Below are 12,476 nucleotides of genomic sequence, written 5' to 3' on the forward strand. Positions count from 1 at the left end.
GGCACTCCTTCAGTACTGACCCACTGACAGTGCGGCACTCCCTCAGTACTGATCCTCTGACAGTGCGGCACTCCCTCAGTACTGATCCTCTGACAGTGTGGCACTCCCTCAATACTGACCCTCTGACAGTGCGGCACTCCCTCAGTACTGATCCTCTGACAGTGCGGCAGTCCCTCAGTACTGACCCTCTGACAGTGCGGCACTCCCTCAGTACTGATCCTCTGACAGTGCGGCACTCCCTCAGTACTGACCCTCTGACAGTGCAGCACTCCCTCAGCACTGACCCTCTGACAGTGCGGCACTCCCTCAGTGCTGACCCTCTGACAGTGCGGCACTCCCTCAGTACTGACCCTCTGACAGTGCGGCACTCCCTCAGTACCGACCCTCTGACAGTGCAGCACTCCCTCAGTACTGCACCCTGCGTGTCAGCCTAGAGTTTGTGCTCAGGTCCCTGTAGCAGGATGTTTAGGTGTAGCCTCCTGATTCAGAAGTAGGAGAGAGTGCTGTCCTTTAACACCTCAAACCTGCAAGTGCTGAGGACAAATCACAAGGTGTGGAGAAATGGTTAGTGGGACATTTGCCAGACGGTAACCGTGAGTTGAAGAAACTTATTTGAATTGACCTCCTGCAGTTGTGTTTTGAAAGTTCCTGGGGTCAGTTGCGGCTGGAGTTGGATTTCACTGACTAATCTCCAAAGGAATTGGACTGGAATGACTTCATCTTTCTGTCAGAGACTCTCAGCCACTGCCAGGAATGTTCAAAGACCTGGATCTGGATTAGCCAGGATCAGACTATTAAATCCATCCAGACCAGTTCTGGCCTCAGCTGTTGATCTCACTATCAGTGATCCTGCTCTGTGTCAAATCAAAGCTTCAAAGAGGCAGTGTTTGCAAAACAGAGTGTAATTATTCGTGGCTGAGTCCCACATACATCTTTGAAATGGGGCCTGTGGAAAAGAAAAATTTTGTAAAGTTTTGATTTGATTTATTATTGTCACATTAACATACAGTGAAAAGTATTGTTTCTTGCCTGCTATAGAGACAAAGCATACCGTACATAGAGAAGGAAAGGAGAGAGTGCAGAATGTAGTGTTACAGTCATAGCTAGGGTGTAGAGAAAGATCAACTTAGTGCGAGGGAGGTTCATTCAAAAGTCTGACAGCAGCAGGGAAGAAGCTGTTCTTGAGTCGGTTGGTACGTGACCTCAGACTTTTGTATCTTTTTCCCGACGGAAGAAGGTGGAAGAGAGAATGTCCGGGGTGCGTGGGGTCCTTGATTATGCTGGCTGCTTTGCCGAGGCAGCGGGAAGTGTAGACAGAGTTAATGGATGGGAGGCTGGTTTGAGTGATGGACTGGACTTCATTCACGACACTTTGTAGTTTCTTGTGGTTTTGGGCAGAGCAGGAGCCATACCAAGCTGTGATACAACCAGAAAGAATACTTTCTATGGTACATCTGTAAACGTTGGTGAGAGTCGTAGCTGACATGCCAAATTTCCTTAATCTTCTCAGATAGTAGCGGCGTTGGTGGGCTTTCTTAATTATAGTGTCGGCATGGGGGGGACCAGGACAGGTTGTTGGTGACCTGGACACCTAAAAACTTGAAGCTCTTGAACATATCTACTTCATCCCCATTGGTGTAGACATTGGAATATTCTCAGAAAGTAATGGACATTTCCAGCAATCAGTGTTAAGCATTTTGCCACTTAGCGGGATATCACTGGTCTAGCAGACGATTAATAGTCTTTCTGTGTCTTCCATTCCACTTGTGCTAATGGCTTGCTTGTTCTTTTTAAATATCATTCTAGGTCAGAGCTGCTCTCAAACACAAAACTAAAGTCTGGTCCCTGAACAGTAGCTCCATGCGTAACATCAACGTGAAACCTTTCAATTCAGACATTGTAAGTACAATCCACTTTATTGCCACTGAATGATGCTGTGCAAACTGCGAGGTTGTACAAGCCTCATCAACTTCAGTCGTGGAATAAAAATGGAAAAAAGGATTGAGCAATTTTGGATTGGTCTACAGAAGTAACTTTTATTTATTTGTTTTGAACATAACATGAAAAAAATAATAAAATAATCCATCTTGCAGTGCATAAATAAAGTAGGTGCCAAATAATATCCAGCGCCTGCATGATCGAAAAAGAGTGGGAAGTACAAATTTGCAAATCACTACCCCATTCCACTTCGGAAACACAGGAGAATCATTAAAACTATTCCATCAACACCAAAGATGTGCAGGTTAGCTGCAAAAACAGAAAATGCTGGAGAAACTCAGCAGGTCTGACAGCATCTGTGGAGAGAGAATAGAGCCAATGTTTCGAGTCTGGATGACCCTTTGTCAGAGCAGAATCTTAGTTCAGATTCCAGCATCTGTACTGTTTTGCAGGTTAGGTGGATTGGCCATGCTAAATTGCCCCTTAGTGTCCAAAGATGTGCAGCTTGGGTGGATTGGCCATGCTAAATTGCCTCTTCGTGTCCAAAGATATGCAGGTTAGGTGGATTGGCCATGTTAAATTGCCTCTTCGTGTCCAAAGATGTGCAGCTTAGGTGGATTGACCATGCTAAATTGCCCCTTAGTGTCCAAAGATGTGCAGGGTAGGTGGATTGGCCGTGCTAAATTGCCCCTTAGTGTCCAAAGATGTGCAGGGTAGGTAGATTGGCCGTGCTAAATTGCCCCTTAGTGTCCAAAGATGTGCAGGGTAGGTCGATTGGCTGTGCTAAATTGTCCCTTAGTGTCCCACTAGGCTAGGGATATTAGTGGAGTAAATGTGTGGGGTTATGGGGCTAGGGACTGGGTCTGTCAAAGAGTCAGTGCAGACTCAATGGGCCGAATGGCCTCCTTCAGCACTGTAGGGATTCTATTCTATGATTCTGTGAATGAACTCAGCCCCATTCAATTGTGCTTTAAAGACACCAAAGCACATCTTAAAAAGTGATTTTCATCAGTATTATTTTCTGATTTCTCCCAATAACTAAAGCTTTCGTGTCCTGCATTGCCCCACACAGATGGTCTAAGAATCAATTCAAATAGATTGTGTGCTGCCAAAATGTGAGAAACAGCTATCTGCTTGGCTCTCCAACCCATAGTGACTCAGTAAAGAGCTGGAAGATTTTGGCAAGGGGTTGCTGGCTTGGAGATCAGCACTGTTTTCAAGGCCATATGCTGATTGAATGAAAGGTGTTTGCGTCCTTCACTGATCTCCTGGAAAGAAGGATGATAGTTTGTGTCAGTGCTGGTACTTTACCCTGTGCACAGAAACAGCCAGAGGTCATTGTGCTTCTAGTACCTGCTGCACCATTCATTAATAAACTCAATATCGAGATGCTGCAAATAGGCAGCAGTTCAGGCACATCCGTGCAGAGAGAGACAAGACGTTGTGGCTGGAATCTGACCACCGTTTATGCCGGTGGGATTTTCCCATCCCGCCACAGTGAAGGAAGATTTGGCTGGGTGCCAAATTCTCCAATCTCGCCGCAGCAGGACCATGGAGAGAACGGCCAGTCAGATCATGCCCTGTGTTTAAGGTCAATGACCTTTAATCAGAACTGAAATGTAACAGGTTTTCAGAAAGGTACAAGGGCAGAGAGGCGGGGGGGTGGGGGGGGGGGGGGGGGGGGTGGGGGGGGGGGGGGGAGGGGGGGGGAGGGGGGGGTTGGCGGGGGGGGGTGAGAGGGGAAGAAAGAACAAAAGAGGGATGATCTGAGATAGGATGGAGGGAAGGAGAGATTAAGTAGCAAAAAGGATGTTGGTGCAAGGTAATGGGACAAGTTCAGAATCAACAGATGGATCTAGAGGAGGTGTAAATGGTAACAGCGGAAATTGTCAGCAACACCCACTGTCCAAAACACTGGGAGCAGTGCTTATGATGTGAAATTGTTGAACTCAGCGTTGAGTTGGGAAGGCTGCAAAGTGTGTAATTAGAAGATGGTTCCTCTCTTTCACTTAGATTCATGTGACTGATTTGGAACTCGATCTTAAGTCCTCAATATTCCCCCTCATATCCCTCAATTCTCTTATCTCAGTCTTGTAAGCTGAAATTGGCCTCAACTTCTTCAGTTTACTGGGGAGAGAGTCCCTCATTCCCCCCACCCCCTGCCTCCCCCCCCCCCCCCACCCCCCACAACACCTGTACATTGACAAGCCCCAACATTCTGTGAAGAGATTCTTCCTGACATTACCCCTGAGTGGTCCATCCTTCATTTTAAGGTTCTGATCTCTCGTTCCAGATTCCTAACAGATAGGCTGAATGCGATGTGTTTAATTCTGGATTGACTGGAGCAGACTGAAACTTTCCTGCTGTGGTTGAACAGAAGCTTTGAATTGTATTAATACTGTGGTGACTAAAGCTGCTTTGCAGATTCCTCAGCGAGTAACTTGCTCCTGACTCCCCAAAGCCTGTCCGCCATTTACCAGGCACAGTACAGGAGTGTGATGGAACACTCTCCACTTGCCTGGAGGAATGTCAAAACCATCCTGATTTGGAAATATACTGTCCGTTCCTTCACTGTCGTTGGGTGAAAATCCTGGGACTCCCTCCCTAACAGCACTGTGGGTGTACCTACATCTCATGATCTGCAGTGGTTTAAGAAGACACCACCACCTTCTCAAAGGATGGGCAAGAAATGCTGACCTTGTCTAAGATGCTTACATCCCATGAAGGAATAAAGAAAAGTATAATTATGCCTGAGCGGGTAACCTACAGTGCACTGGGACACCTGAACTCCTTCCTAAAATGTGGTGCCCAGAATTGGATACAACACTCCCATTGACGCCTAGCGGCTATTTTATAAGAACATAAGAAATAAAACCAGGAGTAGACCATTCATTCCTTTGATCCTATCCCACCACTTGATACGATCATGACTGATCTTCTATCTCAAGTCAACTACCCCACCTGCTTGCCATATTCCTTAATTCCCTGGCTGTCCAATAATCTATCCATTTCAGCCTTCAGTACACTCAATTACTGAGCATTGACTGCTCCCTTGAGAAGAGCATTGAAAAGATTCACAACCGTATGAGTTTCTCTCTTACTGAAGGTAAGCTTGCAGGTGCAGCAGACGGGAAAGAAGGCAAAAGGTATGTTGGCCTTCATTGCGAGAGGTTTCGAGCACAGGAGCAGGGATTCTTGATGCAATTATACAGGGCCTTGATGAGGCCACACCTGGAGTATTGTGTGCAGTTTTGGTCTCCTTATCTGAGGAAGGATGTTCTTGCTCTAGAGGGATTGCAGCGAAGGTTTCTGGGACAGCGGGACTGACGTATGAGGAGAGATTGAGGCGGTTAGGATTATATTCACTGGAGTTTAGAAGAATGGGGGGGGGAGTTTTGCAGAAACCTATAAAATTCTAACAGGACTAAGCAGGGTAGATGCAGGAAGGATGTTCCAGATGGTGGAGGTGTCCAGAACCAAGGGTTGTAGTCTAAGGATACAGAGTAAATCTTTTAGGACTGAGATGAGGTGAAGTTTCTTCACCCAGAGAGTGTTCAGCCTGTGGAATTCATCACCGCAGAAAGCAGTTGAGGCCAAAACATTGTATGTTTTTAAGAGGCAGTTAGATAAAGCACCTGGGGTGAAGGGGATTAAAAGATAAGGAGATTTGATTTGATTTGATTTATTATTGTCACATGTATTAACATACAGTGAAAAGTATTGTTTCTTGCGCGCTATACAAACAAAACACACCGTTCATAGAGAAGGAAAGGAGAGAGTGCAGAATGTAGCGTTACAGTCATAGCTAGGGTGTAGAGAAAGATCAACTTAATGCAAGGTAAGTCCATTCAAAAGTCTGACAGCAGCAGGGAAGAAGCTGTTCTTGAGTCGGTTGGTACGTGACCTCAGACCTTTGTATCTTTTTCCCGACGGAAGAAGGTGGAAGAGAGAATGTCCGGGGTGCGTAGGGTCCTTAATTATGCTGGCTGCTTTTCCCGAGGCAGTGTCAATGGATGGGAGGCTGGTTTGCGTGATGGATTGGGCTACATTCACGGAGGAAGGTGGGATTAGGCTATTGAATTGGATGATCAGCCAGGATCATGATGAATAATGGAGCAGGCTCGAAGGACCGAATGGCCTCCTGCTCCTGTTTTCTATGTCTTTTAATTTTAGTCCTGATACAATGACCCGTTTTTAGTTTTGGACTCTCCAACCAGGGGAAACAACTTCTCATCATCGACCTTGTCAAATCATCAGAATTACATATTTTGACCCATACAAGGAGGATTATCCCATCTGCCTTGCCCTTCAACCTTCCCACTCTTTTCTAATGCTAATTCTCTTTATTAATATTAAAAAGGTTCTGACATCACTCACCTCTTTTTCCCAATGCAGTTAAGGTAAATAATGACGGTTGAAGGTTAAATGTTGAGGTAAATTATTCCTTGTTTTTTGCTACACTTCTTCAGACTGGGATGTCGAAATGAAAAGCCAGACTAGCACATCTGACATTGTCAGAGTAAATCTTTCTAATCCCCCGCACTCAGCGAGCAGCTTATGCTTCTCAAGGAAGACTGATAATTGAACAGCTAAGTGCCATAAGGGAGCATAAGCGATGTACTGGAAATGTAGATGTCATAATTTGTCATTTATCTATCTACCAATAAAAGGAATTGATTCCCACTGGTAGAAAAATCCTAAAAAAGATGGCAGCAGAGGCATAATCTCCACTTTGACTGGGTGACACGGTGGCACAGTGGTTAGCACTGCTGCCTCACAGCGCCAGGGGCCTGGGTTTAATTCCAGTCTTTGGTCACTGTCTATGTGGAGTTTGCACATTCTCCCCAAATCTACATGGGTTTCCTTCGGGAGCTCCGGTTTCCTCCCACACTGCAAAGATGTGCGGATTAGATGGATTGACCATGCTAAATTGCCCCATAGTGTCAGGGGGATTAGCGGGTAAATGTCTGGGGTTACGGGGATAAGGTCTGGGTGGGATTGTGGTGGTACAGACTCGATGGGCTGAATGGCCTCCTTCTGCACTGCAGGGATTCTATGATCTCAAAATCGGAGTCAAACCACTCATTAACGGAATCAGGAAACACTTGTGCACACAATAGGATTGTGGAAATCTGGAGTTTTCTCCGGCAAAATGCTATGGCTGCTAGGAGTCAACTGGAAGTTTCAAGACTGAGATTGTTGGGTTTGTAGTTACATCAAGATATCAAGGAACATGGTCATCGTTGTTGTCAGTTCATCAAAATGTGGATGGCGTCCTTATTCAGGTAACTCAGCTGGGCCGATCCTGGAGTCCCAGGTCTATGGGCAGAATTTCCTGGAGGAATGGGGGATTCTCAAGCCAGGGTTTTTTTTATTCGTTTATGGAATGTGGATGCTGCTGGCTGGACCAACATTTATTGCCCTTCCCTAACGTTTGAGAGCCAACCGCACTGTTTATTTATTATTTATTATTGTCACAAGTAAGGCTTACATTAACACTACAATGAAGTTACTGTGAAAATCCCCGAGTTGCCACACTCCGGCCCCTGTTCGGGTACACTGAGGGAGAATTTAGCATGGCCAATCCACTTAACCAGTACGTTTTTCGGACTGTGGGAGGAAACCGGATCACCCGGAGGAAACCCACGCAGACACGGGGAGGACATGCAGACTCCGCACAGACAGTGACCCAAGCCGGGAATCGAACCCGGGTCCTTGGCGCTGTGAGGCAGCAGCACTAACCACTGTGCCACCGTGCCATCCCACTGCTGTGGATCTGGGGTCACATGTAGGCCAGACCGGGTAAGGACAACAGATTAGTGAACCAGATAGAACCATAGAATTGACAATGGTTTCACGGTCATCATTAAAATTTTAATTCCAGATTTTTATTTGAATTCAAATTTCACCTTCTGCCGTGGTGGGATTTGAACCCGGGTCCCAGGATTTTGCCCGGGTTTCTGGATTACTAACTAATAATACCACTATGCCAACGCCTCCCCCTCTTTCTTCTACTTTTGTTGCCTCTCCGCAGTAGAATTGGAGTGACTGGATACCGCTGTGTTGTGATTAGTTGCATTAGGTGCCGCCACGTGACAGGGTTGATGATAAGCTCCTCTCAGGCCCTCTTTTCAATGAGGCCTTCAGAGTGTGTGTAAAAGGGTCCCTTTCTCCGCCTTGAGGTTGGGAGCCTTTCTCGAGTTGTAAGAAGAGGCTATGCTTCGGAAGCTGATTGGTTTGGTGGGTGCGGTATTCAGACCGGTGGAGCTGACTTCACGCGATCGTGTTGTGCTGGAGGACATGGCTTCTCAGAGGAAGCTGACATTTGATTGCCTCCCTTTGAGTATCCGGCAGAGACACCGTGGGTAGAAATTCTCCAGCGGCTGCCAGTCCCTTTGGTAGATGACCCAAGTCACATTGCCATATAGAAGAGTGGTGGCAATGAGAGCACCATAGCATGTAGTCCTATTCCGTCCTGTTCCCAAGATCTCTGTTGTCGAAGACCCATTTGCATCATTATTGGAAGGCTGTGCTAGCACAGCTGACTCTGTGTTGGATCTCCGCTTTAACAGTAACCTTCAGAGAAAGGTAGCTATTGAGATCTGGGGAATATTCAATGAAGTCTCCCCAGCAATAACAATGGCTTGTCCAAGGGAGGGCTGATGGCACATGGAGATTGGGTTGATAGGTGGATCTGATAGAAACATGAAGGATTAAATGGCTGCCTCCTGTTAGAATGGAACCATAGAATCTCCACAGTGCAGAAGGAGGCCATTTGGTTGTTGAGCCTGCACTGTCTATCCGAAAGAGCACCTTACCCAGGCCCACCCACCCACCCAATTGTCATAACCCTGTTACACATGTTGTCCCTAACTTACACATCGGTTTCATCCCACAGTCCAAAGATGTGCGGGTTAGGTTGATTGGCCATGTTAAAATTGCTCCTTAGTGTCCTGAGATGCGTAGGTTAGAGGGATTAGCGGGTAAATATGTAGGGATAAGGGTCCAAAGATGTGCGGGTTAGGTTGATTGGCCATGCTAAAATTACCCCTTAGTGTCCTGAGATGCGTAGGTTAGAGGGATTAGTGGGTAAATATGTAGGGATAAAAGTGGGATTGTGTTCGGTGCAGACTCGATGGGCCAAATGGCCTCTTTCTGCACTGTAGGGTTTCTATGATGATTCTATCTTTGGAGTGTGGGAGGAAACCGGAGCACCTGGAGGAAAGCCACGCAGACACGGGAAGAACATGCAAACTCCACACAGTCACCCAAGGCCAGAATCGCACCCGGGGCCCTGGTGCTGTGAGGTAGCAGTGCTCCTGTATCCCTGAGTTCCAGTCGGTGTTCAAGCTTTTGTTTATTTTTAGATAGTCCTATTCTCACTGGATGACAAAATGTGAATTTATTGCAACAGATACAGAAAACCTCCAACAACAACAACTTTCATTTACATATCTCCTTTAACGTAGTAAAACAAAGTTGTGTAATAGGAGCAATTATCAAACCAAATTTCACACTGATCCACATAAAGAGATGTTCGGACAAAAAGTTAGACAGGTGAACAAAAGCGTGGTCAAACCAGATAAATGTTAAGGCTCAAGGAACTGAGTTAGTTATAGGGAGAGATTGGAGAGACTAGGATTTTTTTCTTTGGAGCGTAGGAGACTGAGGGGTGATCTTATAGAGGTGTATTAGATCATGAGAGGCATGGATAGGGTGAATGCACTCAGTCTTTTTCCCAGGGTTGGGGAATCGAGAACTAGAGGGCATAGGTTTAAGTTAAGAGGGGAAAGAATTAATGGGAACCTGAGGAGCAACTTTTTTTACACAGAGGATGGTACGTGTGTGGAATGAGCTGCCGGAGGAAGTGTTTGAGGCAGGGACATTGACAACATTTAAAAGGCATTTGGACAGATACATGGATGGGAAAGGTTTAGAGGGATATGGGTTAGTTGCAGACAAATGGGGTTAGCTTAGATGGGCTTTTTGGTCGGCATGGACCAGTTTGAGCCGAAGGGCCTGTCTCCGTGCCGTCGATTCTATGATTGTCTTAAACAAAGAGAGAGAGAGAGGTTTAGGTCGGGAAGGAGAGCAGAGAGAAATCACAGCTCTCACTGGTGGAATGACATTATAGCGAGAAATGGAGGGGTGGAGGTGTTTGTTGGATGCTAAGGACAGAGGAGGTTCCAGCGGTCGGGAGGGATTTGAGCAAAGCACAGGAACTTTAAAATGGAGGTATTGCCAGAACGGGAGCTTTCACAGGTGTGTGAGCGCAGGGAGTGTTGGGAGAATGGGACTTGGTTGTGAATTGAGTTTTGGATAGCAGAGTTTTTGAATGAACGAAGGGTTATAGAAGTCGAGGAGATTTAGAGGAGCACACAGGGCTGGAGGAGGTCAGGGCGAGGGGAATAACAGGTGGAAGGCAAAACACCTCATGCCTGCCCCTCGCTAATCAAATTTCTGCCCTCTCAATCCTGCAGATGAATGGAAATCGAGCCATCACCACCCCCACCAAGCTGAACACCTGGGAAAAGAGCACAGAGTTTGGGAATCGAATGGACCTGTCTGCAGTGTGACCTCTGAACTCCCGACTGACCAGAGTCCGAGTCTCGTCCGGACCTCCCTCTGAAAAACGAACCACACCCGACAAACCTGATGTGAGCGGGAAAGGAAGGAACTGTTGACTCATTTCTCTTTTTTTTAAAAAACACTCAAAAAGGAAAGAAACTGCAAACCTGAGGTATTTATTACACGGGGGTCAGTGTCGGTCTGTCTCCGAAGGTGAAACTCATGACAGGAAAAGTAGGATTAACTCTGCGGCATTCAGCAAATCTGAAGGATGGCTCCCTGACGGGAAAGTGTTTAGTGCACCTGTACCATCCCATGTTTAATGTGAGTGTAGTGTAATCCCCTTTTGTGCAGGGGATTACGTTGTGAGTTCTCAGACCATTATGACAAGCACATGTAAACGTGTACTGTAACTTTAATCTAAATAGGATGAGTGTTAAATGATGATGGTTATTCCTTCAGACCATGCATTGTGGGAATTACAAGAATTTATGTGTGTTCAGTGGGGATATATATAACATTTTATTGTGACACAGGTCTAAGACTGACGTTTGTTTTGTATCTTTCTGACATTTGCTGTTTTTCTGTGTTGAGGTAAATTTATTTCAGCAGCAGATTCCCCTTTTCCTACCTTTTCCCACTCTTTCTTTTTAAAACCCCTCCTCAGATTAAGGGGTTAAGGTTAAGGACTCTTTTGCAGAATCAGTTTAATGACCAGTTGCTGGGATTCTCTGGTGGTTTGGTGAGTTTAAGCAGGGCAGAACTGAGCCACAATAAGGAGGAAGATACCAGGTGGATCGGGAGGGTGCAAAGAAATGGGCAACCCCTCATCAAGGGCGGCACGGTGGCACAGTGGTTAGCACTGCTGCCTCACAGCGCCAGGGACCCAGGTTCAATTCCGGCCTCGGGTCACTGTCTGTGTGGAGTTTGCACATTCTCCCCGTGTCTGCGTGGGTTTCCTCCGGGTGCTCCGGTTTCCTCCCACACTCCAAAGATGTGCGGGTTAGGTGGATTGGCCACGCTAAATTGCCCCTTAGTGTCAGGGGGACTAGCTAGTGTAAACGCATGGGATTATGGGGATAAGGCCTGGGGGTCCAATTGTGGTCGATGCAGACTCGATGGGCTGAATGGCCTCTTCCTGCACTGTAGGCATTCTATGACCAGTTGCTGGGATTCTCTGGTGGTTTGGTGAGTTTAGCCAGGGTGGAACTGAGCCATATTAAGGGGGGACGCACCAGGTGGATGGGAAGGTGCAAGAAACTGGGCAACTCATCAACAGGAAAAGAATGAAGGGTCCCTGGGCCCTGGTGCTATCCAGTGATTCAAACGGGGTGTCAGGTTTGCGAGAGTGTCTGGGTGGGGGCTGGTGGGAGGTTTCGGAGTTTGGTTCCTGTGAGATTGCTGCCACCCAATTTTAATTAGTAGCTCTTAACATGCTGCTAATGGTAAACTCCCCCTTGGCATTTGGATTGACCAGGAAGGTGGGGGAGAGGGGAGGAGTGGCGCTATTGTTGAGTGGGGGCTTTAGTTAGTGCGGGGCAGGGTAGATGAGATAGGGTGGGGGTAACTGCATTCATACAGAAACTCAGGCACTTCTGGGCTGTATTCAGAGGGAATTGTGCACAAATCTTAGAAAAATAGCGCGCGGATACCAGGCAATTATGAAGGCAAGGGTGATTGGAGTGAACAATTATACAACGCCTTGGTGAGATTATCCCTGAGATATTGTACAGATTTGGTCTTGATCCAAAGATCAAGGATATGGAGAGAAACAAGGGTTTACTCGACTGATTCTTGGAATGAGAGCTCACCCCGTGAGGAGAGGTTGAGGAGAATGGGGCAGTATTCTCTGGAGTTAAGAAGAATGTGAGGTGATCTCTTGAAAGATAGAGGCTGAAATTCTTCGGCCAGTGGGATTCTCCGGTTTCGCCGGCAGTGCACCCCCTCCCGCGGGTTTCCCGCCGGCACGG

The 12,476-nt window shown here is 46.8% G+C and overlaps 1 protein-coding gene across 1 annotated transcript in view; it reads left to right on the forward strand.

Moving 5' to 3' along the window:
• adgrd1 (adhesion G protein-coupled receptor D1) overlaps positions 1–11,997 on the forward strand; it is a 273,065-nt gene extending 261,068 nt beyond the window's left edge. The window contains exons 24-25 of the mRNA XM_078227665.1: positions 1,807–1,899; positions 10,419–11,997. Coding sequence (XP_078083791.1) covers positions 1,807–1,899; positions 10,419–10,514 — 189 coding nt within the window. The 3' untranslated portion in view covers positions 10,515–11,997. The remainder of the gene's footprint in view (positions 1–1,806; positions 1,900–10,418) is intronic.
• The last annotated feature ends 479 nt before the right edge of the window (positions 11,998–12,476 follow it).

The sequence above is a fragment of the Mustelus asterias genome, chromosome 13, assembly GCF_964213995.1.
Source record: "Mustelus asterias chromosome 13, sMusAst1.hap1.1, whole genome shotgun sequence".
Classification (NCBI taxonomy): Eukaryota; Metazoa; Chordata; class Chondrichthyes; order Carcharhiniformes; family Triakidae; genus Mustelus; species Mustelus asterias.